This window comes from Ursus americanus, chromosome 27, assembly GCF_024610735.1.
Source record: "Ursus americanus isolate L20-20 chromosome 27, mUrsAme1.1.p, whole genome shotgun sequence".
NCBI lineage: Eukaryota > Metazoa > Chordata > Mammalia > Carnivora > Ursidae > Ursus > Ursus americanus.
The window spans coordinates 25,002,178-25,030,073 of NC_142153.1; the positions used below are offsets into that span (position 1 = coordinate 25,002,178).

General features: G+C 51.8%; 1 protein-coding gene and 1 long non-coding RNA gene across 3 annotated transcripts; one reads left to right on the forward strand and one right to left on the reverse strand.

Moving 5' to 3' along the window:
- Positions 1–23,751, reverse strand: LOC148107644 (uncharacterized). 2 transcript variants are annotated; one of them, XR_015721986.1, is made up of 4 exons: positions 23,392–23,751; positions 16,169–16,362; positions 1,044–1,216; positions 1–202 (listed from the first exon to the last, which is right to left on the reverse strand). It is a non-coding gene; the product is annotated as an uncharacterized LOC148107644 (long non-coding RNA). The 2 variants fall into 2 exon arrangements; XR_015721987.1 differs by lacking the exons at positions 1–202; positions 1,044–1,216 and adding an exon at positions 15,637–15,723.
- Positions 17,843–27,776, forward strand: DEFB1 (defensin beta 1). Its single transcript, XM_045810863.2, has 2 exons — positions 17,843–18,035; positions 27,535–27,776. The coding sequence occupies exons 1-2, from the start codon at positions 17,978–17,980 to the stop codon at positions 27,681–27,683; spliced, it is 207 nt and encodes a 68-aa protein (XP_045666819.1). The 5' UTR covers positions 17,843–17,977; the 3' UTR covers positions 27,684–27,776.
- Positions 27,777–27,896: the final 120 nt, after the last annotated feature.

The following is a 27,896-nucleotide window of genomic DNA, read 5'->3' on the forward strand; positions in this document are numbered from 1 at the left end:
ACTAACGAGGAACCAGTGATATTTATACTGATTAAAATGCAGCGGAGTGGGGGGGCATTGGGGGCGCTCAGTCGTTAAGCGTCTGCCTTCAGCTCAGGTCATGATCCCAGGGTCCTGAGATCGAGTCCCACATCGGGCTCCCTGCTCAGTGGGAAGCCTGCTTCTCTCTCTGCCGCTCCCGCTGCTTGTGTTCTCTCTCCCTCTGTCAAATAAATAAATAAAATCTTTAAAAAATAATAATAAAATAAAATGCACTGGAGAATTAGAAGAATATGATATCCAACACCTAACAATTGTGTTTGGCTGCGGAGAGTAACGTCTGGCGTGTTCGTCTAAGCGGAAAACTTGTCTGTTAACAGTCTGCACTATTTCCTAGCAGCGCAGCACCTTTCAGGGTCGTAACTCATCGTCAGGTGTATTTGTGAAGCCGATTGTTGCTCATGACTTGGGAACGAGAGCAAGAACATGCCCTTCACTTCCCGTAGCCCTTGCCTCACTGCGTGGTGGGCAGACCTTGTTTCCGGTCCCGGCCACCTGCAGGCGGGGCCGCTCAGGGACAGGGGCTGACGGGCACGTCTAGGACACAGGCCGGCACAGTGAGTAAAAAGAAAGAAATCTGTGTGTGGTCCGCTCCTTTGCTAGTCACCCTTGATAAGATCAAGCCCACGACATGCCCAGCTGTTTCCACTGATGGTGCAATGCCTACACCTCCTGGAACCAGGGCAGCCACGGCTCCGACGGCGGGTGCAGTGGTCAAACCACGCAGCTGGGACAGGATGGTAACTGTACTCCTCAGAGCAGAGGTCCTCAGCCGGAGGGATCTGCCTGCTGGAAGACATCTGACAGTTCTGGGGACATTTTTGACTGTCACAGTGGAGGGGGCCCCCAGCATCTAGCAGGGGATGTTGCCCGATGTCCTGTAACACACAGGACAGCCCCCCACAACAGAGGATTATCCAGTTGAAAATGTCCATTATGCTGAGGGGACGAGATGCTGCCTTAAAGCAAAGGGTTCAAGCCCGAGACCTAAGACCATGACCCACCTTTGGACATGTTCCTCTCCGTGGCTCCCCTCAGGTGGTGGCACCCACGCCGGTATGGTCTGGCCGCAGAGCACGGGCCCGGCCCTGTTGGAGGCGAGGAGGTCCAGGGTAGGAGGGTGGCGTGGGAAGTAGGGATCAGCCAGTCTGTCCAGCTTTTTCTGGAACCACAGACTCTGAGGGCGACAAGGAAACTTGTCACCCTCAGACTGGAGAAAAGTCCCAGCAGACTCTGTCCGCCTTCATCTGGAAGAGAGAAGGCTACACTTCTCCCAGGTGGGGGTGCCACTGGGCTCCTCACAATGCTGGCCATCCCTCCAAACCCACCCATGGCCTTTCGGCAGCACGGATACAAAAACAGATTTGAAAGCCCTCTGAACATGGCTGTGGGTTGTACAAGGCACGGCGACCTGCCTGAGTTTCTGGGCGCTCGCAAAACCCTCCCAGAGCCAGCCTCCCTCCAGGGACCCCAGCCCCTGCTGTGCCCACCATGGCTTGTTGCAGGGGCTGAGGTCGTGGCAGGGACTGGGGGAGCTCACGACGATCCTTCCTCGGTGGTCAGAAGGCGAACTTGAGGGGTCACAAGAAAGGCTGTGCAAAATGTAGATCTGAATTACTGAATGAGGACAGCCACTGGACAGCCACGCCACAGTCCACCAACCAGAAACTCTCCGTGATCCGTGTCCAGCGACAAACCCAACTCACTGCATAAGGAGTAGCATGAGCACTTTTGCATGAGGAAAGAGGAAAAAGAAAATCTACGTGTGTCTGCACAGATGTGTCTGCAGAGAAAAGAAGCACAGAACCTAAAAAGAAAATCAACAAATGAGAACAGTATTTACTCCAGGAAAGAGAAGGGGGCAGGTCGTGAACAAATCTTACCTGTATGAATTCTGTACACTTCCATTCTGTCTGATTATTTTATAAGCAGAGCATTATGTATTGTTCTAAAAATTTTAAGGTTAAAAAAAATTACTTTTTATAGGTGGGGCTCAGCTCTGTTTACCCACATATTCCCATTAGCAAATGCCACGGTCACACACAAATGAAAACAGTCCACACGTGGTACTAGCATTTGATATATAAGCATACTTGTTGTGTACTGAGAATAAATGACCATTATCCGGAGACACGAATGGGGTCAGACAACTTCCTAAAAGCCACTCCAGCTCCAGTGCTCCAACCCTCTGGGCCCCCAGTGCCTTTAACCCAAAATGGGGGCTCTTGATGGTCTGGAAGAGAAAGAATTCAACCAACCCCAACTCAGGAGAGCCCAGGGGGGGCCACACTCTGGACAGGTAACAGGAGTCCAAACTCCATTCAGGTGAGGTCCGCACCTTCAGAGAAGGGGAGGAGGGCAGATACCCACACAAAGAATAAAACCAGTAAGACCCACCCGCACTGAGTGCCAGGCCGGGTTCTAATTCTGTCATAACAATTATTTCTTACAACAATCTGAGGCAGTAGGTACTGTTATTGCCACCATTTTACAGATGGGGAAACTGAGGCATAGAACATAACTTGCCCAACCAAGGCCACCCAGTTCCTTTGGGAGGGTAGCACTCTGTGCTGTGCTGACCAGTCCGGAAAGCGAGGAGGAGGAGTGAAGGTTACTGTGAGGCATGGTCTCCGGGAAGGAGGAGATCCGTTCCAGAGCTCGGACTCCAAATGCAGAGGAGGTAAAGGACCTTGGAGATCAAACGGCCCTCAATTTGTTTCCCGGGGTTGTAGAAGCGTGGGGGGGGGGGGGTTGGCCCGGTGATGGGTATTAAGGAGGGCACGTACTGCATGGTGCACTGGGTGTTATACACAAATAATGAATCATGGAACATTGCATCAAAAACTGGGGATGTACTGTATGGTGACTGACATAATATAATAAATAAATAAAATAAAGACAATAAAACAAATGAAACTTAAAAAAATTTTAAAAAAATCAAACGGCCCAAACTCACCTCTCTATAAGCAAGTCACCAAGGCCCAGGAAGGGACCGGTATGATTCTACTGGGGCCCTGGTTGGCGACTCTAGCTTGGTTTTCCAGAAACTGGCAGTAAGCACCCAGCAGCACCTGCTGATTTGCTGTGATTGGACAGCCGGGCTCGGAGCCAGGGAGCTCACGGCAAGGCGGCAACGGTTTCCTGAGGCGCGGAGACCCGGCATTCAGCATTCAGCACTCAGCACGAGCCTGGCCCTTTACAGCTTAACAAACAGGGAGCAGCTTCATGGGGGTGGGGCTGGGGTCCTGGGGGAGGTAGTGCACCCTCTTTCTCCTGCTAAGACGGCAGCTGCTCCGTTACCACTCTGAAACACTTTCCTCTCAACACAGTTACAACATACAACTCGCCTTGGTTCTGAACACTTGGCAAGGAGGGCGGACTTTGAAGTCCACCGAGGGAGGTGGAGAGGGTGTGCAGAGACAGAGTGCGGGACAAGCTGCCTCCCATGGGTCCGGGTGCCCAGCTCGGGGGGGCTCGGCCACAAGCCAGCCTCCAGCAGGGTGAGCTCCTCGAGCGGAGACCAAACTCTGCCTCCACATTGCACACCTGGTGGGGACTCCAGAACCCAGGTGTCCTGCACAAAGATCATTCCTTCTCATCCTTGGATTCTTTCTTCTCGCCCCACTGTAGCTGGGCGCCTCTTCCCCACTTGCCATGTCCTGATGTGCATATGTCTTGACCATTTCTCCCTATCCTTAGGAATCATCGGACCAGAAACCAGAAGGCTCAGCAGACATCCAACCCAGAAACTATGAAGTCTCGGGTAAGTCAGCTTCACGTGGTTGAACCTGTTTCCTCATCTAGAAAATGGGAACCTGGGGACAATGGATCTAGTGTTCTCACCTCATGGCGCTGGGATGATGACTGAACAGTGTGGGTCGGGGCTGTGAATTAGAAGCTTTCTGAACCATGCAGACGCACAAGGCCAGGACGACCGCTGGCTGGTAGGGGGCCTCCAGAAGAAATAGGTGGCTACTTGATGGGATGTTTTTCCCAAACTAAAGTCACTGAAACACCTTATTCTCTGTGGTAACACTACGCCTAGCATGAGAGCTCACCCAGACTCTAAAAATCAGTGACAACTGTAGATGCGTGCGGGAGCAAACCCAAAACCAGTTAAGGATGGAGGCATTTCCAACCAACAAGCCCCCCTGAGCTTTTATTATGGGCCAAATATTGTCATGTGCTTAGTTTGCATAAAACTCAAAGGTGAACTGATCTGATACAAAGGGAATAAATAGACAAACAACTTTAATTCAAGGCAGAGAAATAGTACCATGAGAGACGTATGAAGTTCAACAAAGATCCACAAGGAGGAAGACGTTACAGCTGTTGCTAGGTCAAGAAAGGCTCAGGAGCCTTGAAGGGTGCACAGAATTTCAGCCTGTGTCTCTAGGGAAGGGTCTCCCTGGCCCAGGAAGTAATGCCAATGTATGACGGGCAGGAGAAGCCGGGTGTGGAGGGGAGTAGCGATGTTACAGCAGAGACATAGCGGGAAGCGCAGGCAAGAAATGAAAGATCAGGGGCCCCTGGGTGGGTCAGTCGGTGAAGTGTCTGCCTTTGGCTCAGGTCATGATCCCAGGGTCCTGGGAGCCCCGCATCAGGCTCCCTGCTCAGCAGGAAGCCTGCTTCTCCCTCTCACACTCCCCTTGCTTGTGTTCCCTCTCTCCCTCCCTCCCTCTCTCCCCCTCTCTCTCTCTCTCTTTCTCTCTCTCTCTCACTGTCTCTCTCTCTGCCAAATAAATAAATAAAATCTTTAAAAAAAAAAAAAAAAGGAAAGATAATCCAGGGAAAGTTGCCTAGATTCAAAGAATGGATGTCTCCGATATCCGCTAAAGATTTCAGATTTTCTCTTAGGATAAGAAAGAGTATTTGGGGTTCTTTCAGGCATTGGCCTGCTCAACGGACTCCTTTTGCAGTGGGAGCAGGCAGTCAATTATGATTTAAATTCATGTTTCCTTGCCCAATCCTAACTCACTGCTGTCTGGCAGAAAAGCGCTCTCCCCCACTCAAGTAGGTCGTTAGCCTCTGAAGCCTACACACCAGCGTCTACTCCGTGGGATTAACAGTACCTGCACCATATCGTTGTTTGGGGAATTAATGTGACAATAGCTACGTGAGTCCTAGGCTTGGAGACACACCTTTTTGTCCAAGGGATCACCACCACCTTATCTGGTAGGGACTTCTTTGCAAAACAAACACACCTGCAATGAGGAAATGCATTCCCGAATTATCTCGCAGAAGAAGACTCCATCTGACAGATGAGGAACTCTAGAGGTGGGAAGCAGTGGCTTGCCAAGGTTGCATGGCCACTCTCCCACAGACCCGAGACCAGAGCCCGGTCTCCTCCCTCCTGCCACTAGCTCCCAGAAACGAAACACCAGAAGGTGATGAAAAGTACCTGAGATATCTCTCTGTAGCAGAAGACGCTGGCCCTCCATGTTCATTCCTGTGTCCCATCCCCTGAAGTCCAGAGTGTAAGTGTTGAGGATATGTGCCAAGATCCGCAGTGTTGTTGGCTTGCAGGGAGAGCAGGGAGTCAGGCGCAAGGTCGAGGAAGTCACCTTTTGCTGACAGGACTTTGCCTCAACTCTAGCCCTAGCTCTAGCCCTTCAACCTACTGTGCCTGAACACACAGCTAACTGACCGAGGACTCGGAGCTGGTAACCACCCATTATCTCCTTTTCCCCATCAACCCTTGCCTGGTGTGCGTCCCACACTCCATTTCCATTGCCTTCACGTAACTAGTTATTCCCGGGTTGCTGAAATCAATGGACACTCTTTCAGTCTTCGCCTTACTAAACACCTTCTTCCCGGAAGCCCTTCTTCTTCCCTTGGCTTTCATGACACCACACTCTTCTGGGTTTGTCGCCTCTGAATATTCTCCCATTATTTTGGGTCAGCTGATCCTACTCTACCAGACCATAAACATGAAGTCGCTCAGGGATCTTTCCTTGGACCTCCCTGCTTTCTCTCTGTGCCCTCACTCTGGGGCATTACATGCACCCCTTTGGCCTCAATGATCACTTCAGGGCTGATGGCTGTCCCATCTGAGCCTCCAGCTTACACCTGAGCTCCAGGCTGAGAAATCCCTGCTTGGATGGCCCCACATTTCTCAAACTCCACAGATCCAAGGCTCAACTCTTCATCTGCATCTTGTCCTTGCAAATGGCAGCCCATCCACCTGGGATAATGTTTGCCTGACTCTCTCTCCCCACACCAGACAAACGTTCCAATTCCTCCTCAAAAGTAGCTCTTAAACCTTCCATTTCTTACCATCCTCACCACCACCTAATCCTAGGCTGGATTCACGCAACCTTCTTCTAACTTCCCACCTGCTTCCAAATCAGGCTCCACACAGCAACCAGGCAGATCTTTGCAAAACATATATGGAACCATGTTATTTTCCGTCTGAAAACCTTTCAATGGTTGTCCATCCACAGATGAATAGATAAATAAAATGTGGTATATACCTAAAATGGAATATTATTTGGCCTTAAAAAGGAAGGACTTTCTGACACATGCTACAACACGTGTGAACCTTGACAACATTAGGCAAAGTGAAGTAAGCGGTCACATCAGGACAGACACTGCATGATTCCTTCTCCGTGAGGCTCCTGCAGTAGTCAGACTTGTAGAAACGGGAGGTAGAATGGAGCTTGCCACGAGCTGGGGGGAGGAGGATGGGGTGTTATTGTTTCATTTCATTTTGGGTAGATGAAATATTCTGGAAATGGATAGTGGTGATGGTTGTACAACAATGTGGATGCATTTAATGCCGCGCTGCACAATTAAAAATGGTTAAAAGGGTGAATTCTATGTTGGGTATATTTTACCACAATATGTATTTATAAAAATTGGGGGGGGGGGCACCTGGGTGGCTCAGTGGGTTAAGCGTCTGCCTTCGGCTCAGGGCGTGATCCCAGGGTCCTGGGATGGAGCCCCGCATCGGGCTCCCTGCTCAGCGGGGAGTCTGCTTCTCCCTCTCCCTCTGTCCCTCCCCCTGCTTGGGCTCTCTCTCTCTCATGAATAAATAAAATCTTTTTAAAAAATTAAAAAAAAATTTTTCAACAGTTTCCTCTCGTCCCCAGAGGAAGATCCCCAATTCCTAACGGTGCTCTGAGGCGCGGAGACACAGGCTCTCCGTCCTGCCTGCTGTCCCGTCCCCCACCGCCCCTCGGTCTTCTGCTCCAGCTGTGGGGCCTTCTGCGGCTCCTTCTACGCAAAGCCTGTAAGGGCTCTGTCTCCTCTGCCTCGAACGCCCTTGACCCATCTCTCCCTGCGCCACTCCTTGTGCCTGGATTTCTGCTCACCCTTTAGGTCTTGGCTTCAGATCCCAGGCTCTGGAGGGACTAACCGCACACCCAGATGAGGTCAGGGACCCTTGTCTTCAGAGCTGTTGCCCATGGTCCTCTTCCAGGGGATTTAACACTGCAGAATCATTTCCTGTTTGTACGCCACGCTCCGATCGAGAACTGTCTTGTCCGTCCTCATGTGTGCCGAGCACAGCGTGATGAAAACGCTTCCCATGTGCATTTGTGGGATAAACAGTGCCGTGCAGATGGTACCCCAGAGTCCAATCCTTCCCTCTGTATGGCGTTGCTTCTGGTAAATTCCGCAGACGGTGTGGGGTTGGCATAGAGAGCAACAGGGGGAAGGAGGGGAGGGTCCACTCCCAACCCCCAGTTGGAGCTAAGCCCTCTGCCCCTGCGGCCCCAAGAGGGCTTCCAGGACCATGATTCAATCTAGCCACGGCCATAACCATTGTCCCCAGGAGCCTGGGAGTTCTCTGACCACAGGAACCCAGGCCTTATTCACCTTTGCCTCCCTCAGACCTGGCCCGGATCCTCTCCTAGGGAAGACGCTTATTATTAATATTGGTTGAATAAATAAATAAATAAACGAGAGAATAACCTGTCTAACCTACTTGAGCCTGTTTTTTCTGTGAAAAGGGAATTATTCACTCCCCAAGGCCTTCTTCATAAGGTTGCCATAAAAATGAAAATGGCATTAGGTGTTTCCTTAATTTTAAAATACCACCAAATGTAATATTCATATTTCTTTTTTTTAAAGATTTTATTTCTTTATTTGAGAGAGAGAGCATGTACAAGCAAGGGGAGGGGCAGAAAGAGAGGGAGAAGCAGGCTTCCTGCCGAGTAGGGAGCCCGATGTGGGACTCGATCCCAGGACCCTGAGATCATGACCTGAGCCGAAGGCAGACGCTTAACCGACTGAGCCACCCAGGAGCCCCAGATTCACATTTCTTTACCTACTTTTCAGTGGAGGGGAGAGACCACATTAATTATTATCATTATTATTTAGTGTACTTCATTATTTTATAGAATTTTTTATATTAAAATTATTGATTATAAGATTCACACCAACTTCGAAATGCTAAAATGAAAAAGTGTGCATTGACAAATCGAAGAAATGCATCAAGATGTCTGAGAACATAGAGCACATGGCATTGCGTGGTTTGTGTTTATTGGGGGAGCATATTAAAAAGACAGATTCTAGACTATTACTGTTGGCAATTCTAGTTCAGGGGCTGTTTTGTAAAGACGCTCCAGGCGATTCCAGTGGACTGTCCAGTTGGGAGACTGGTCTCTAAAAAAATCCATAAAATATTCACCCTGTTCTTTTCTAGGGCAGAAACTAAGAATGGTAGAGAGCCTGTCATCTGCCCAAGATCACACACAGCCCGCTAAGCTCTGACTCAGGACTGACCTCCCAGCCCTGTCCCCCCGGGGCTTCCCACCTGACCATCCTGCCTCCTTCTGGCTCCAGCTCAGGCTTTCCCAGGTCCTGAGGACCCCGACAGTTCCCGACTCCTGACATCATTATCTATTTTCGAGAAGGAAAGTCAGTGTACAAATTACCCATGGGAAGAACTGGCTACAGCAGGAAGTGGTCTAGGGGATTTCCGTTGGGCAATGATAGTTCCACACACAAAACTGGTTTTACTTCCCTCAGGGTCTAACAATCCTTTTGCTCCACATACCAAAATACACTCCTTGGGTTTCTGGTATGCTTTCAATGGCCTCTGTTTTCAACCATGTTAACACTGAAAATCAACCCAGCAGGTAGGTGTGGTTGGCCTTAGTGGGAAACAAAACAGAAGTCCCCCTAAATTCAGGATCTCAGAGAGCCCCGTGTATGCTTGCATTCAGAGCTTCTGGAAAAGAAGGCCATGCACAAGAGTGAACAGAGTGATTGGACCTTCTGGGGAGCACTGCCCCCCTAGCCAGGCCAGAGGGGCCAGAACATGGGCTCAGGACAGACACAGACACACCAGAGACACCTCCAGTGGTCCCCATTTCACCGAAGCGTTAGGGCTTTGAAGACATGTCCTCACTCTGCATCTAGTCTCTGTATGTGTGAAACATCTGCTTGTGTTGAGCTGGATTCCTTGGCCCCTTCGTTTCTAACTCCCAGAAACCCTTTGTCAGGCAAAACCTCATTCGGCAGGCCTGACACAGACAGCGGATGTATCTGGGCTGTTCTGGCTGAAGCAGGGCAAGGTCCAGAGCGCGGGTCTCGCTGGGACTCAGTAGAACCCCCAGTCTCCATGGAACACGGGAACTCCGCGGAGAAAACCCTCAAGTGCCTTCCTGCTCGGGAGTCGTAAGGCTACGATTCTAATTGGCAGCACATGGCAATTCTGGGCATCACTTTGGAAAGTTGGCATCCACACCGGGCTCTGTCCTCGGTCCATGCTTGAGCCGGGATGGGCAGGCTTGCGGCTGCCTGCAGGGAATACACTGGTCATGAGCATAAATGTTACCTTCATTAAGTGTGCTTACATTCTAGGGAGGGATCCTGCCCAACCTTCAGTTCTGGTGCAGAAATCAGAGGTATCAGCCCCTCTTGGGAGGACTCCTGGCAGCTGGGGTGCAGGCTGAGCCGTCCTTCGGAGGCCTGCCCTCCTAAGTACAGGGACGCAGAGAGGAGAGGAGAGGAGAGGAGAGGAGAGGAGAGGAGAGGAGAGGAGAGGAGAGGAGAGGAGAGGAGAGGAGAGGAGGAGAGGAGGAGAGGAGAGAGGAAGGTCCTGAATTAGAGATTTTCCTAAACTCTAGAGTTTCTATCGATCTTGCATTTCTTCAAAGTGCACTGAGACTTTACTCAGCCTTAAAAAGAAGGGAAATCGGACACTGGCTGGAGCATGGATGAAACGCGGAGACTTATACACACTGTGTGAAGTTATAGGCACTTCTGTGAAGTTCAGAGCAGTCCAAGTCACAGAGACGGAGAGCGGCGGGGCGGTTTCCAGGGGCCAGGGCAGGGAGAGGGGCAGGGAGAGGGGCAGTGTCTAACGGGCACAGAGCTCCACTTTGAAGAGATGGCTGGTTCTGGGCATGGATGGTGGTGATGGTTGCACGACAGTGTAGATGTACGTAAAACCCTGCACTGTGCATTCAAAAACGATTCACTTGGTTCATGTTATATTTTGTGTGTCTTACCACAATTTTCAAAAATAAATATTTTATCAAAAGTATTCTGCCATAGGGGAACCTGGGTGGCTCAGTCGGTTAAGCGTCCAACTCTTGATTTGGGCTCAGGTCATGGTCTCAAGGTTGTGAGATCGAGCCCCGAGTTGGGCTTTGGGCTGAGCTGGAAATCTGCTCCAGGTTCTCTCTTCCTCTCTCTCATCCCCTCACCCCCTCAAATAAGTAAATAAACAAATCTTTTTTAAGCAAGTGTTCTACCACATATAGAACACAGATAAGCTGTAAATGATAATAAAATAATGATCCAATGATACTGAATAAGAATGATCCAATGATACTGAAAATGTCCACGCGAAAACTGGAAATAAAGCCAGCCTCACGGCAGCGTTATGGCTACTGCCTTTAGAAACTCACGCAGGTATAAGCCCACCCCGCTGTGCAGAGGCAAACGTCCCAGACTGAGAGGGAGCACGCGGCTAGCGAGACCTTCCCGTGGAGGTCGGGATCGCTAGCCATGGGACGTAGAACTCAGGCAACTTCATGATCTCGTTGATACGCGTCGTATCGCTTTAGCTTTTTACAGAATGTGTGTTGTTTGTGTAAAGCGTCCGACGGCAGGGAAGACGCCTGCGCCCAGCACCGTCCTCACAGCCTGCTCCACCTCGTTCAGTTCTGGGTCCATCCCGCGCCAACCACTATTCTCTGTCGGTCTGGGTGTATCATGTAGGGAAACCGGGACGGCAATGCACTCGTAACGTGCAGAAGAGGAGAAGCGAGAGCTGATTCGACACCCCCCACCTGTCAACCACTGTCTCATCTTCAGCCTGGGAAATCCACACGAGCCTCTGGTGGCGTCACGGCTCGTTCATCCCAGCTCACAGAGGAGCAGCTGAGTGCCACGTTCCAGGGACCCTGCCTTTGGGCGGAGGCTCCAAACTGCCCTCCAGTCTGTCTGACTCAGGGGCCGATTCAACCCCCTCCGTGGCCTCGCGTGGCCCTGCAGACCAGACGCACGTGCAGGTATGGACGTCCCCACCTGGACCTGGCTGGGGAGGGGCTCGGGCAGGCTCTGCCCTTTGTTTCCTCCATCCCCGTACCGAGGGGCAGATCCCACAAAACCAGGGGAGACCAAGCCCCGGAGCAGCGCCCTGTCGGCCCAAATCCATTCAACCCCACCACGAAAGGTGGCATCGCATCTGATCCTGGCAGGCTGGGGCCCCAAGGCAGGTGCTGCTACCCAGCGCCGTCCCCCTCCCTCCACCTGCCCTCCCTCACCTCTGCACACAGGTCTCACGCTCCCAGAGTGTGACCAGGACACAAACAGCTCCTGCCTTGGGGCAGTGGCAAGCAACGTGGCCTCTGAGACGTGTCCTAGAGACCTGCTGGCCAAGGACATGAGCCCAGCAGACCATGGTCAAGGTCTGGTGCACGTGAGAACGCAAGGGAAAGGGCTGGAAACTGTGCCCGCTGCTTCTGGGACACGCACAGCCGCAGAACAGAATGCAGCATCCGATAACTGAATAATCGCACAGAATAAAAATGTGCAGAGTGAATACAGGTAGGACGGACTCACGGCCTGCCCCTCCCCGCCCCCCCCCCCAGCCCTTCCCCTTCCCAGTTGTAAAGGCTGTTAACACTGGGTGCTTCTCTTTTTTAGGCTGGGGGCTTTTTTCTTTGCATTTGCATATGTGAGTGCCCTCGCGCCCTCGCACGTGCCCGTGCACACCGATTTTCTTTTTCTTTCTCCCCCGCCCCCCCGGATGAAGGTCCTTAAATCTTGGGTTCCTCCTTGAGGAGACCCTGACTCATGCTTCTCTATTGTAAAATGTGTAATGATTACCATTCTCCAGAAAGCGGTAAGGATGTACAGGGACTGTGAACCCGAGGCCTTCAGACTGTTTTGGCGGGGACACAACTCAGTCATTCGTCTGCTCGTGCATCCTTCCGAACAGTGCCTGGTTGTCTATGCTGGACGCCAAACCCTCCTGGTAGGAGAGAGCGTGGGGCTCCCACACGGCCCCTCCCTCAGCCCTCACTGACTTGGTGGGGGGTAGTAATGAGCATGGAGGGCACGGGACAGTCGCTCTGATGGGGAAGGAGGGTGTGATGGGGCCACTCAGAGGTGAGGAGTGGAAGTCAGGGAGGGCTTCTTAGAGGAGGTGGTAGGGGGACCTGAACACAGCTCACCGACAGGAGCTTCGAGCCCCCAGAGAGCAGGGCATGTCCTTCACCCCTATGGGGCTCAGCACACCGTTGTTATGTCATAAAGATGGAAGTGCAAACAAGTGTGTGTTTAATGAGGAATGATCCAAGAAATACCCACATGAAGTGCGTGGATCAGCCTGCTGCCCAGGAGCAGTCAGTAACTGTGGCTGCTTGTTTTCCACCTGCACCTGAATGGGGGGCAACCCCTCTGCCAGCCTGTGTAAACACCACAAACACCAGCACCGGTGGACCCTGGGAACACTATCTCCATCTCCCTCTTTCACAAATGGGGCAGCTGAAGCCAAGACCGCCCCAGCCAGCAGGGGCCAGATCCAAGGTCTCTGAGCGGAGAGAACAGGTGGGAGAGATACGAGAAGGGCTGGGCCTCCCCAGGAGACGTAGCTTCAAACCTGGCCTGGAGCTTCCAGACAGCTCTGGGGAAGGGAAGCAGGAAGCCAGAGGCTCGCCACAAACACAGACGTGTGTTCTGTGTGTCCCTTGCCCCCGCCGGCCCGGCCCGCGGCACAGCCTCATTTAACCTGCACTCACTCCAGCATACCGCCAGCAAAACAGTCAGGGAGCCAGGGTCTCTGCTCATTTTGCCACCTGTGACCTCCCAGCCCTTCAAATAGATGGACAGCTTGATTTCCATGACGCTTCTTACCAGCGCAAACCGGGGGCTGCTGGCTGTGCGGCTGCTCTCCCGCTTCCAAAGCCGTCTCCCTGACCTGAGGCTCTCCGATGCGGGTGCCTTCTCATCGTGGCTACTGGGACCCTGCCCCTGGGGGTCCCAGCCGCACAGCAAGGCAGCCTGCACCCAAACACCACCATAAACACGTAGGAGGACTGGAAACATCGACAGCCAGTGTTAACGCAGGGCCAAGGGTGAAATCATGGAGCTCGAACCCTCAGGTGCCAGAAATAAAGGAGAAACTCCGCCAGAGGTGAAGGAAAAGCGATTCAGCGGGAGGTGGACAGAAACCGGGGGCAAACGGGACCCCAGGGGCAGGAGGTTAGAATGTCAGTGCCCACTCAGGCGAGGCCAATGTCCCAAATATCTGGCTACAGCCGCCTAGAACCAAGTGCACCCAGGAGGAGTCTGGGGCTTCTCGCACACCCTCCCTGGATGTCAAACCCAGAGGACACTCTGGAATGTTTTGCTCTCATACAAAGTTTTCTGCATTTGGTCGCCCCTCCCTCCCATGCAAATGCTCCCTCCCCTGACTTCCACCCCCATTCTCCTGGTTTTCTTTCATGCTCCCTGAAATGTCTGTCTTCTCTGGGATTTGTTAAAAACCTCCTTTCCTTACAGATTTCATTCACTACCACGGCCTCCTTTACCATTTCTGTGCAAATCACCTGCCTTCCAAGAGCCGACACCTGTCTCTCTGCCACCAGGCAGCACAGCCCACCAGCCTTCACGCCCAGGAATCAGCCTCATGCTAGGAGCAGCTTTAACCAGTGAGTGAGGCTGTGGGGGCATGAATACCCCAGCTTTCACATCCCCTAGCCTGGGGAGATCGGGGGCTTGGCTTCCTGAGGTTCCCCACACAATTCAGCTCGGCGCGTCCCCTGTGGCCTTAATATCACACATTTTATCGGCCATCCCGCCTCCCCCCATTAATTATTTCTCCCCTCACTTATTAATAATCTTTACACCTCCCCATCGCTGGATTCACTCATGCCTCCAGGGAAACCCAAAGCGAGACGCTCCTTATGTGCAAACATTGATGCAAGCACCATCTCCCCAATCAGATGCCCCTCCTCTTTATCCCATCTCCTTATATGACGTCACCTTTATCTAGTCCAAGCCCGAAATCTCGCCCCTCCGGTCTACCGTGATGGCTTGGCTTCAGCATCTTAATACCCCTTGACTCCAAGCTTCCTTCCATCCCTCTTCACGATCTTAGTTAAGACCCTGATGGCTTGGCTTCAGCATCTTAATACCCCTTGACTCCAAGTTTCCTTCCATCCCTCTTCACAATCTTAGTTAAGACCCCAGTTCCTCCACCAGCCTCACCTTGTCTTCCTACGTCCAGTCTTGCTCTTCCCATCCACCTTCCACTTATTTCCTCCGATTCAGATCTTCCAAAGCCTCCCTATCACTAAGGAGAAACCCCACACTGCCCAGTGTGGCATTTAAAAGCCTAAATACGTGTACATGTGCCTCGGGCACTGGCCTGGCCCACCCCCTGCCTGAACCACGTCCCCATCGAGCACCTGCCAAATGCCGCAGTAACGCCCTATCTGCTCATCTGTCTCCCCAGCTAGACCTGTGCAGGACGCCTCCTGAGAGCTGACTCCTCACTGTACCCCACGCCACCAGAAGATCACCCGGCACATCACAGGAATTGAACAAATGCACTCGAACCAGCCAATGGAAGGATCAACGAATTCAAATGCAATAAAGCCTTGTGTATGTTTTTATTCACTCAACATCTTAACCCTTCTCAGTGTCTGAGGATCCCCTAACTTCAGACTCAATGGGAGGCAAAAACCCCCTCGACAGGTGCTGAATATGTGAGGGTCTTGCTTTCCCAGACTCCCTTGCAGCTGGCCCTGTGACTGAGCCTCTGCCACCCGGACCCGGGGCTGGTGGGACAATGGGACCAACGGTGGGGCTCAGGGTGAGAAGGGCAGGGAAAGGGGGCTCCTCATGTCAAACCCGTCTGCCCACGTCTCTGTCTCTGTGTGCCTCGCTCTGTTTCTCTGTTCTTCTCTGTCTCTCACAGTCTGTGTGTGCATGTGTCTCTCTGTCCCCTCTCTGGCAGGGCTGCCGTGGAAGTATCCAGAAGGTGCTGCTTTGGCACAGACGGCCTTTGCCGGTGGTGGTGAAGGCCAGTTCCTGGTGTCTCACGCACAGCGGCCATAGCACACGGGTCTGTATCAGTTGAGATCTGTGGCCTAGTTCGGACACTGTTGCTGGAAGCTGAGCTCCAAGCAGGTTCTGCAGGCCCCTCATCGACCCTCTTGGGAAACTCCTCTCTGTTTAATCAGCCAGAGCTGCTTCTGTTGCTCACACATAGGAACACTGGCCAAGACAGTAGGAAAGCCGTGCATAGAATTACTGGAGAGATTCTAGACAGTAGCTAACACAACATCCCAGTCTGGCAGCTGAAGGACCGGGACTCCAATCCTTGCAGCTCAGGAAGACTCAGCCCCGCTGGAAACCAGGACTTGGGACTCCCCGAGGCCACACCAGGGCTTGCCTTCTGGGAAGCCATAGGTGACAACTTCCTAGGAAGAGACGTCTAGCTGGAGAAAAGGAAGGCTGGACAAGAAGAGATGCACCACATCATACGTCACCAGGGAAATGCACATTGAGACAAGGCGAGAGCGCTCCCCACCCGTGAGCACGGCCCGAATCTGGGAGCGCTGACAACACCCAATGCTGGCCAGGACGTGGAGCAGCCGGAACTCTCACCGCCGGGGGAGTGCAAAACGGCGCCAATTTTTAATAAAATGGAACCTCTTACCATACGATCCGGCAATCATGCACCTCGACATTCACGCAGAGGAGTTGAAAACTTCTGGCCACACGAGAACCTGACACAGGCTTATTGCAGCTGCAGTCATCATCGCCGAAGCTTGGAAGCAACGGGGACGTCCTTCAGCAAACGAATGGAGAAGTAAACCGAGGCTCATTCCAACAACAGAGTACTATTCAGCACTGAAAAGAGAGGAGCTATCAGGGCTTGAGAAGACACAGAGGAACTGTCCGTGCATACCCCCAAGTGAAAGAAGCCCATCTGAAAGGCTGCATACTGTCTGGTTCCACCCACATGACATTCCGGAAGACTCAACGCCATGGGGACAGGAAAGAGATCAGTGGTCCCGAGGGATGGTGGGGAGGGAGCGATGACGACGTGGAGCCCTGAGGAATTTTAGGGCACAGAGACTACTCTGCATGACACTCTCATGGAGAATGCGTGTCATCATACGTTTGTCCACACCCCTAGAACTCACAACACCAAGTGTGAACCTTAATGCAAACTACGGACTCAGGGTGATAATGATGTGTCAGTGTAAGTTCATCAGTGGTAAGAAATGTACCCTCTGTTGGGGGGGGTGCTGATAGTGGGGGAGGCTGGGGGGCACGGAGTAGATGGGAAATCTCTGTACCTTCTCCTAAATATTGCTGTGTACCGACAACTCCTCTAAAAATTAAAGTCTTGATGAAAAATAATTGTTTATGTGATAGAAGAGGCTGGTAGATTAAAAGATTTGAGAGACACACACATTAGAAAGAAAAAGGAAGGGAGGGAGGAAGGAATGGAGGAGGGGAGGAGGGAAGGAAGGACAAAGGGAGGAAAGAAGGAAGGAAGGAGGGAAGGGGGAAGGTAGGAAGGGAGGAGGAGAGGAAGGGGGGAAGGGGGGAATGAGGGAAGGGAGGAAGGGCGAAAGGAGAGAAGGAAGGAAGGAAGGAAGGAAGGGAGGAAAGAAGGAGGAAGGGAGGAAGGAAGGAAGGAAGGAAGGAAGGAAGGAAGGAAGGGAGGAAAGAAGGAGGAAGGGAGGAAGGCAGGAAGGGGGGAAGGCAGGAAGGGAGAAAGGAAGGGGAAAAGGGGGGAAGGGAGGAGGGGAGGAAGGCAGGAAGGCAGGAAGGAAAGAAGGAGGGATGGGGGAAGGGAGGAAGGGGGGAAGGAAGGAAGGAAAGAAGGGCTGGCATTGGTTAGTCAAGAACATGCGCCGTAGAAGCAGAGAATTTTGAGAAAGAGCCTCGGCCTGTGGGAAAGTCCACCCCTGCAGGTTAAGTGAAAGCAAGTGGCTGGGCTTTTGTCAGGGAAGACGGTGCCGTCCGGGGCCATCGCACCAGGAACCCAGCTCCGCGACAGAGCCTGGCACCGGCTGGGGGCTGGGCAGCCACCTGTCTCGGTGTTCCCCCTAGGCCAGGTCCTCGGGCTCTCTGAGCCGCTGTGCCGCGGGCCGGCTCGCCTGGGCTGCCTTCTTCAGGAAGCCCACCAGCATGGCCCAGCGTCAGAAACCAAACAGAACTGGTTGGAGGAGCCAACTCCAGTTTCCAGGCTGAAGGCTGAATCCAGTCGCAGCTAGACAGAGAAAAGTGTGTGCACGTGACTCGGAGACTGCTCAGGGCAAAACGGCACGAGGGGTTATTTATTAGAATTTCACTCCGGATTGCGACACCACCCTTGAGATCACCTCTGCGATTGTGCAAGCTCTGCCCTATAAATGCAGAGACACTCCCGCCTCGGGAAGCCTCTGTCAGCTCGGCCTCCGAGGAGCCTCTCTGCCTACACCGGGCATCCCGGCCCAGCCTGCCAGCCGCCATGAGGGTTCTCTCCTTCCTGCTGATTCTGGGCGTGCTCTTCTCCCACCTGGCCCCAGGTGAGCTTTGAGACCCTGCTCTGGCACCCTCGCCCAGGGCCAGGAACTCGGGCTGAGTTTGAGGACAGCTGCCTCTTGTGTCCTGGGGGACGGCAGGAAAGCATCCCTGAGGTTGAGTGGCTGGCTTGGGCAGACTGCTAGGGGCATGCCTGCTGAGCCTGGGGCCTGGCTGGGGCTATCCCCGGACCCCCCAGGACGAGCCTGCTGGGAGCACCCCAGGTGGACTCTCCCGCCTGCAGGGCAGCCCAGCTGCAGGAGAGACAGACTCAGGTCTCCCTCTGGGACTGTGCTCGGGGCTCCATGCCCTCAGGGCTTGGCAGGGACGCGGGGCCAATCTCAGGAACCTCCAACATCCCCTGTCTCTGTCTTTGTCTCAGACATCTAGAAATCGTCCCCTGTGGAAGGAGACCCCTTACTCCACCTGCAACATGGCCCCCGCACTGAGAGGCCAGCTTCCCATCCATGGCGAGAGGTGTAGGCTGCTGGCCCGGGCTCACCCCAGTCACTGGGTGGGGCCTCCCAGGTGGCCTGCTGTAAGCAGGTGGCACCTGCCCCTCCCACAAAGCCAGCTCACCCTGCACCTTTGACTCACTTCACGCGCAGGCGATCAGGGGTGCTCAGGGGGTCTTCGGTCTTCCTTGGGAAATGCTCGCGTGTTCTGCGGAGTGGGCAATCTCCCCAGGGCACAGGGGGGAGTGCTCTGTCAGGCCGCAAGGTGCCAGCCCCCTGGGTCAGAACAGCAGTGTAAGAGGAGGTGGGACGCTGCAGGTGGAACCAACTGGGGGACAGGTTCTGTCGTGGCCTCGAGCAAATCCTGCATCCTGGGCCTCTGCTGTGTCGTCTGCAGAACAAGGGGGCCGGGGCGGGGGGCACGTAGCGCACGAAGCGCCGTGCTTTCGCGCATCATACAGATCTGCCGCGTCTCCTCCACAAGCACGACTGCACCCCCCAACAGGAAACTGGCCAGGACAGTTTCTGACGCAGAGTTTGAGCTTTCCAGCTGGGGCCCATTCGAGGGCTGGAGCAGTCAACCTAGTGAGTCATCACCGTGTTTTTTCAAAAGAACCGAAAATATGAGTACTTGCCGCACTGCGCTCGCACCGCCGTTTTGTCACACTCTGACCTCAGCTGCATGCGTGGACGTGTGCATTCGTCCCGACGGGCCTAGCAACCTGTCCGACTGACTGCAGTTCGGTTCAAGCTCAGAAAAGCTGGGAGCCACGGGACTGACATGACGTGCAGTCTGTCACCTTGACATGGGACTAGAAGCCTCTCATTCGAAGCAGGGAACGCGAACGTGTTCCTGGAACAGCCCAACTTACGGATCATCCCGCATAGAAATACCAGCTAACCTGGTAGAACACCGAGTGTATGCGGGACTCGCTCGGACGCTGCCGGGAGAAGCTGCCCTGCGACGTCCTCCGACAACACACACGGCCTGTCTGCACAGCACCGATCCTCAGTCTGCAGATGGGACGGGATGAAGTTCACTGTAAGAAGGGAGCAGAGCACTGCTTCTAGAAGGTGCTGCTTGGGTCCCAGCCTCACACTGTGACTCACCCTGAGCCTTCCCATGGGATCAGTTCACTCCCTTTTCTGGAAAAGCCATTAGGGCTCGTCTGCTCACCCATGGGGAAACCGAGGCCCACATGCCCTGAGGTGAATGACAGTTGTGTGGTCACTGCAGGAAACCATGACTGGACGTTCTCTTTTAGCAGTTTTCATCTCTATCAAAAAGAAGAGGGGGTTGCCCCCCTTTTATCTTATACAAATCTTATTTCTGTGAACACAGAATGATGTCCAAATGACGAGGCAGCTCGGGTCCCCTGCATCAGCGGGACGAGAAGCCAGCCGAGGGGTCTGGAAATCAGGATCGTTTGGGCTGTTCACTCACTGATCGCACAAACATTTAGTTAACAGCTGCTGCGTGCAGGCATTGCCCTGGGGAAGAGCCGGGAAAACACAGCTCTCGAGAGCATGACCTGACGTTCTAGAATCAGAGCATGACAAGAAACCCAACTTTGTAATTAATTATCTAATTACCACTGTGTTGTGAAATGCCATTCAGTACAGGGTGCTAAGGGAACGCGTGACCAGGGGACCGACCCGGTCTCAAGGGGCCAGGGAGGTTTCTTAAGGAAGCGGAGAAGCGAAGGAAAGATGGAAGTCATTCTGGTGTTTATGATATTTAAAAAACAAATTTTTTTTTTACTTCCTTCTTGACATTAAAGACTCAGGATGTGTCACATAAAATTCCTATTTTTATCTTCTCTTAAGAACACAAAAGATGAAGACACACTCTGGGCACAGCAGCAGTGAGCTGTAGCAGCTGCCCCCCCCCCCCCGACAGTCACCACAGACCCCACCGCTCCCTGTCACTCTGCCACTTCGCCGACTTTCCCTATCTGCCTGGCTGCTGTGGGCCTGCGGATTTGCGGCCCTGAGTTAAATAAACCAGTGAGAGGACAAAGGGCAGGTGGGCGCGAAGACAAACCAGACAGAAAGGATATCAGGTGTGAAAGCCCAGAGAGGAAGGGAAATAAAACCCCAAAGCTCTCACTTTTACCTTAGCCCCCCCTCCCCAGGCCCACATGGGGAAGGAAGAACCATTATCCTCGTTTCGTGGATGAATAACTTGGCCGAACTCACAGGACAGCTAACACGCAGAGTGGGGACTCAAACCCAGGCCATCCTCAGACGCCGGTGCCGCTGCCCTCCGGGACCGAGTGTGCGGACAGAGGGGTCATGGGGGCAGGAGGCTCGGGCCTCGCTGAGTGGGGTCTTCTGTGGCAGGAAGCCATCCAGGTGTGTGTGGGCCCCAAAGGTTTTTAAACTGGGAGAGGGACAGAATCAGGAATGGCTTTTTTAGAGACTGTATTTGCAGCGCGGAGGCTGATCGGGGAGATCAGGGACGCAGGGACACGGGGAGGACGCTCTATTTCAGCTACACCTTTTCCCAGGGGGTTGGCACTTCCCTATAGCAAAACTACCCAAACCCGCGGAGAGAGGCACGGGCCCGTCCTCAGTATCCTTCCTTCCCTTCCTTCCGGGACAGCATGGGCACTCCTGGGCCTCTGGGCCTCAGTTTCCCCACCTTTAAAATGAAGGTTTGGGCAAAAGGACTCCCCGCTCGCACATTCTGTGACCCTCAGAGTCTGTCCTGCCTTGTCCACACCTAAGTGTCTCACTCTGTGGTCCCCACCCCAACCTGCTTGCCCGAATTCCTTCCACCTGTCTGATCTCTAGCAACCGCCAGCAGGAATGTGTCTGCTGTGGCCTCTGGGTCCCATCAAGAAAAACATGCTCCCTCTTGCCTCAGACACAAGGGCCCCACGGCCACCAAACCAGGCCTCTCAGAGGCACCTGGTCGGCGTCACACGGGAAACTGAGCTGTGCTCACAGAATACCACACGTGAAACTTGACAGCCGAACAACACAGGTCTATGAGAATCATCTCACTGAATGTCCCGGCATCTCTGTCAAGCACGGGCAACTATCATTCCCACTTTACAGACTTTTTCTGGCAGTGAATCTCAAAAAAGTTGACTTTCAAATACCCAGCCTGCAAATAACAAGAACTTGATTCCAGCTCTGGTTCCAAATCCCGTATTCTTCCCACATGCTTCCCCAGACCTCTGGGTGTATCACCAGGCACACACCAGGCACACCAGATCTTAGGAACAATCTAGACAGGAACTGAATTAAAACTCTCAGAAGCTTCGAAGAGGCGTTGCTGATTTTCACAGCAGGAATTGGCGAGCAGGGACCCCATGGGCTCCGTGCCTGCAGAAGAGGGCCTTGGGCTTCAGCTTTACTCCAGTTCAGTTTGGAATTTCCTTACTTGTTTTGCAGGAGTGGCCTGTGTATTTGATTTTTTTCCCCAGATAGTTTAGAAGATTCATAGAGGGGAGCCTGGGTGGCTGGGTCGGTTAAGTGCCCGACTCTTGATTTCGGCTCAGGTCATGATCTCAGGGTTGTGTCGGGCTCGCACTGCTTTTCTCTCTCCCTCTCCCTGTGCTCCCCCTCCCTCTAAAATAAATAAATAAATCTTTTAAAAAGGAAAGAGAAAGAAGATTCATAGAGAGGAAGTTAGATCCTCCCTGGCCGGCACGGATGGCTTGAACAGCAGCAGCTCTCCTAAGCGGACAGGCAGCCTCTGTTTCGATGCCCCAGCAGCAGGGAACCCCCTTGCTCGCGGAGAGCCCTTCCTCTGGCATGACTGCCATCCACCACTTTGTGCTGAGCAGGGACAGAGCCTCAGCTGACTCGCTGAGACCCAGAGGGCTCCGATCACCCGATTCTGCACCTACGACCAGGCTCCTGCCGCTTCCCAGCACCGTGTCCCTGTCCTCACCGCAGAAGGGGCTCTGCGGCCAGCGGGGCGACAATTGGGACCGCGTTCTTAGGCTCCATGTATCGGTGCATTTGCTCCTCACGCCCCTTGGACTGACTGGTCCCACAGGTGGTGTTCTGCCCCCTGACCTTTCTGCGGCAGGTTCTTGGGCAGGAAAGGGGGCGTGGGTCCTGGCTGGGGGTGAGTTTGGGCCTCCTATCTTTTCCAAAAACCCTTATCATTTTGGCAATTCACTCTCGCCTCAGCCTGGTGGTTTTTTTAGCCCAAGAAATTTACAATTTTAGTCAACAGCTCTCCAGTTTTATCTTGCAACGTTGTTCCAAAACCTCACTTGTAGCTGATTGGATGATACAAAGGGACCCTTGGCGCCCACGCTGCTGAGCAGAATGACAGAGAACCAGCTCCCTTAGCAACCTGATACCACACTCGCATTCCTGGCTTCTGTCCCCCATTCTCTGTCCCTGTCCCCCATTCTCTGAAATGCTAAGGCATTTTCTTTCCGTGGCCCCTCTATGCAAAGTCTAAAGATCTCCCTCCGTGCTGGTCTTCCTTATGCCACTTCAGCCCCTCTTCCCCAAGCCACCAGCACCGGCCGGTGCGGGTCACAGGCCCTGTCGGTAGCAGGGAAAGCTGTGGTCCCTGCTTTATGCCGATTTATTTTCTGATGACCCTAAAAGTTCAGCCTCTCCTGTGGCTCTCTGCCCAGAACCATTCCTTCCCCGCTCCTGTTTGCTTCTGTGCAGACCCCCGGCACCCATTTCTTACTGAGTTTCCTGCCACTGAACCCAACCGTCCTTCATTCAACCAACACCTGTTACTCCCCCCCACCCCATGACCTTTGGCTTGCAGCTGCATTGTGGTGGGATTAGGGCAATCCAGCTGTAACTGGCTCAAGAAATGTACTTTTGGAAGAGTCCCTATTTTCGCTGCAAGCATAGAAACTGGCACAAACCTGCTTTCCCAGCAGGCCTGCCTCTGCTCCTTCTCACCCCTCATTATTACCTAGAAGCGAGTTTTCTCTTTTCCACGTTCCTCTGGTTTGTGGCGGCCATGGAATGTGTTGGATCGCATATCTCAGGCCAGCTTCCCGAGCACCCAGACAGGAATAAGTACCAAGTACAGGGAAGTGTTGTTGCCCTTGGGAAAGGGGAGGAGAAGAGCAGGTGCGAGTTACCCACGGAGCACACGCGCAGGGAGGGCACACACGGGGACGGAAGTGGGACGGGGACAGCCGCTGATGGCAGCACAAGGTGCAGGACATGCACAGCTCTGGGAATATGCAGATGACCTTTTCAGAAGCAACTCTTACTTTTCCCCTTCTTGAACTGCAAAATATAACATGCACCCAGAAAAGTGCATAAATGGGAATGTACAACTTAATGAATTGTAAAACAAGTAGCCTGTGACCAGGCTTTAGGTCAAGAAGTAGGACTTGGGGGATGCCTGGGGGCTCAGTCAGTGACCCTATTATTGGGCTCCTTGCTCAGTGGGGAGCCTGCTTCTCCCTCCGCCTGCCACTCCTCTTATTTGTGCTATCTCTGTCAAATAAATACATAGAATCTTAAAAAAAAAACAAAAAAAAAGTAGTAGGACTTGGCCAGCACCTAGGAAATATCCCTCCAGGCTACTCGGTCACCCACCCCTCACGCCTTACCCCAGGGGTAATCACCCCTTGACTTCTATGGTAATGACTTCCTGTATTTCTTAGACTTCCACCAGGTTAAACACTCACGCTGAATAATAGAAAGCTTTCTTTACCCCCAAAACATGAAGAAAGTCTACAACATTGTCTTCTGATGACTCATTTTTCCTTTTTCATTTAGACTTAATCCATCTGGCAGTGGTTTTTAATGTGTGAGTTAAGGGTAAAGTCTGTTTGTTTGTTTCCAACATGACTATCCAATGGTCCCAGAACCAGCTCTAGGGGGAGCGTTTCCCTGCCCGACCCCACTCTTCTCCTGAGTAGCTCGCTAGTCTGCATCGATTCTCCACGCGTGTCGGGGTCCCTTTCTGCACTCTTTATTTTGTTCTATTTGTGGGTCTGTCCTTGCCTCTTTACCGAACAGTCTAATTACAGTGATCTATAATTAGTCTCGAAATCCAGTAAAGCAAGTCCTCCTACCTTCGTCTCCAAGAGTGTCTTGGCTATTCTTGGTCCTTTGAATTCCCATATAAATTTTAGAATAAGCTTGTCAAGTTTTACTGCAAGATCTCTTGATATTTTCATGGTATAGAGTTAAATCTGGAGATTAATTTGGGGGGAAGTTAACATTTGAAAAATAATTAATCTTCCAGTGCTTAAACATAGCATTTCCACTTATTTTGTTCTTCTTTGGCTTATCAAAGAATATTGTATTCCTTATATACAGGAGTACTGCATTTTCTTAGATTTATAACTAGGCATTTGATATTTCGATAGGTGACTTATTTTGGTTTTATTTTATCTGTTGGTTGCTAATACACAGAAGTAAAATTGATTTTTTTATATTGATCTAATGTACAGCAAAATAGTTAAATTTTTTTATTAATTCCTTTTGGACTGTCTGCATATAATGCCTGCAAATAGTGACAATTTTATCTCTTCCTTTTCAAACGTATACTATTTTTCTACCTTCTGTTACTCCCCTGGCTGCTACCTCTAGTAAAACGTTCAATGAAATTCATGGTAGCCGTTATGCTGGTCTGGTTGGCGATCTCAAACGAAAAGTTTTCAATGTTTGAGTATGAAGTGTACTGCTGGTTATGGGTTCTGTAGATTTTCTTTATGAGGTCACGGAAGTTCTCTCCAGTTTCTTATTGGTTAAAAATTTATCATTAATCAGTGTTGAATTTTTCCAACGTTTTTCTGCACCTGTTGGGATGCTCATATGATTTTTTTCCCCTTTAACTGTTAATAGGCATTAACTGATCTTCAGATGTTAAATGAAAGCTTGAATTTGTGAAATAAACAGACCCTGCTTTTATTCTGTTTGCTGATATTTCATATGGGATCTTTGCCTCTCTGGGGATCAGGGGGGTGAGCTGTAGTTTTCCTTTACTTCCCTTGCATTGTGGACCTTTTTAGATGGTGTTATTAAGGCCACGTTGGCATCCCCACCACAACTGGTGAGTGTTCTCTCTCTCGTTATTCTGAGTAAACTCTAGTGAATTATATTTTTCTAAGAATTTTTTTTTAAAGATTTTATTTATTTATTTGACAGAGATAGCCAGCGAGAGAGGGAACATAAGCAGGGGGAGTGGGAGAGGAAGAAGCAAGCTCATAGCAGATGAGCCTGATGTGGGGCTTGATCCCACAACGCCGGGATCACGCCCTGAGCCGAAGGCAGACGCCTAACCGCTGTGCCACCCAGGCGCCCCTCTAAGAATTTTTTTATCTCAACTGAATTTTTAAGTTTAAGTGATTGTTCCATTTTTTCTATATGAATATACAAATAGAAAAATATTTCCAATTTTTCTATTTCCATGAACTATTCAAGTTTTTAAATGCCGAATTATTTTAATTTTTTATAATAATAGAAGGTACTGTCCTTGCCTTCCTTCCTGTCTGCTCTCGGTCTTCACAAGGGAATTCCTTACTGTGAGTTCTGACTAAAATTTGAAAACCCGTGGTCCAGCAATTCTCGATTGTTTATTGAACATTAGATGCATCTAAGGAGGGTTTTTTTGTTTTTATGCCAGTACCTGAACTCCACCCTAGAACAATTCAGTCTATATTTTTAAGAGTATCCCAGCTGACTGACTGTGTATGCAGCGTGGAGAACAACTGGTCTACACCACGATTTCTCAACCTTGTGCTGCTGACATTTGGGGCCAGGTAATTCTCTGTTACGAGGGCTGCTCTGTATATCGCCAGTCTCTGTCAGCACCTCTGGCCTCCACCCACTGGACACCTATAACATCCGCCCTGCATACTCCAGAGTTGTGACAACCCCCAATGTCCCCAAACATTGCCAAATATCCAGGCACCGGACACCCACAGTTCTAGGTCAGATGAGGCAGCCGTAACCGGGATGCAGATTAAATAAGAGGACAATTTCAATCGGTATGAGAACCATCTTTCCAATACGCAGAGACACGTGACATTAGAGTGGATTGTTGGCGGCCATGGCCTGCTGTGTTAGTCAGCTGGACGGGCCAGAACAAAAGAGCACCAGGTTGTTTCCTTCGACAACAGAAATTAATCCTCTCCTAGTTCTGGAGGATAGAAGTTCAAGGTCAATGTGTCAGTGAGTTAGGTTTCTCCCGAGGCCTCTCTCTTCGGCTCGCAGATAGCCGCCTACTCTCCTGTCCTCATATGGCCTTTCCCCTGTGCGTAGACTTCGCTCTACATGTCCAAATGTCCTCTTCGTATAAGGATCCCAGTCCTATTGGATTACAGACTACTTTTATGACCTCATCTAGCCTTAACCACCCCTTCAAAGGCCCTACCTCCAAATATGGTCACATTGTGAGGCACTGGCTAGTGAGGACATCAACACACACAGTGGAGGGGACACCATTCAGGCCATAAGACCTATCAGTGGAGGCAAGCAAAACAGTGGCTTGGTAGTCACTTACCGGGGATATCGTAGGGCGGCTATTGGATAGAGTAGAAGACCAGTCTGGAAATCTTCTGATTGTGAGATTCTGGGATGCTGGGAAGAAGGCAGAATAAAGTCCAAGTGGACAAAACAGTGGAAGCATTATAGCATAGCCATACTTTCTACCTGCCCTGAAAGGATTTCAGGGAAGATGGTGGTAGGAGGGACAGGGGAGCAGGGATTCCTGGCGGAGGGGATGGTGCAACCAGGCAGCATGGGAGTGGGGGGAGCTTAGAACGCTCAGGGAGTCAGGAATGCACTTCAGTGTCACTAAGGCACAGGGGTTGTGTTTGGGCAACAGTGCGATGGGATAGAAGACTCATTTGGGGACTAACGTGAACTCACCGCGTACCTTAAAGCTCTCTGGGCAGAAGGAAACCGCGCTCAGAAGCCTGTTGCTCATCGTCGTCTCCCGTTTGGCCACGGCTGGCATAGACCTCGGACTGTGCAAAGTCTGAGCGAGAAAACTCCTTGCAGTGCTTTGCAAAGAGTCACCTTATCAAGTGTTCTAACGTCACTGTGGCCGCAAGCGTGAGTCTGAAGTGTTTTCTTTCCCTTCTTACAGGTGCTGGCTACCTTACAGGTTTCGGCCAGAGGTCAGACCACTATGTCTGTGCCAGGAGAGGAGGCACCTGTAACTTTTCCCCGTGCCCGCTCTTCACCAGGGTGGACGGCACCTGTTACGGCGGGAAGGCCAAGTGCTGCATGCGTTGACTCTGAGCCCAGCGCGATGGAGAAAGGATGGGGAAGTCCAATGAAGTATTTGTAACCACTGTTTTAATAAAAGAAAATCTTTTTTTAAGCATACCTCTTTCAGACCAAAGTAAATCTTGTTTCCTTTTGGAAGAGGTCGAGAGCGTATGGGGGTTAGGAGCAGAGACGGGCCGGGCTGCAGGGCCCACCCTGCACAGGGGTGGGGGATGCTGA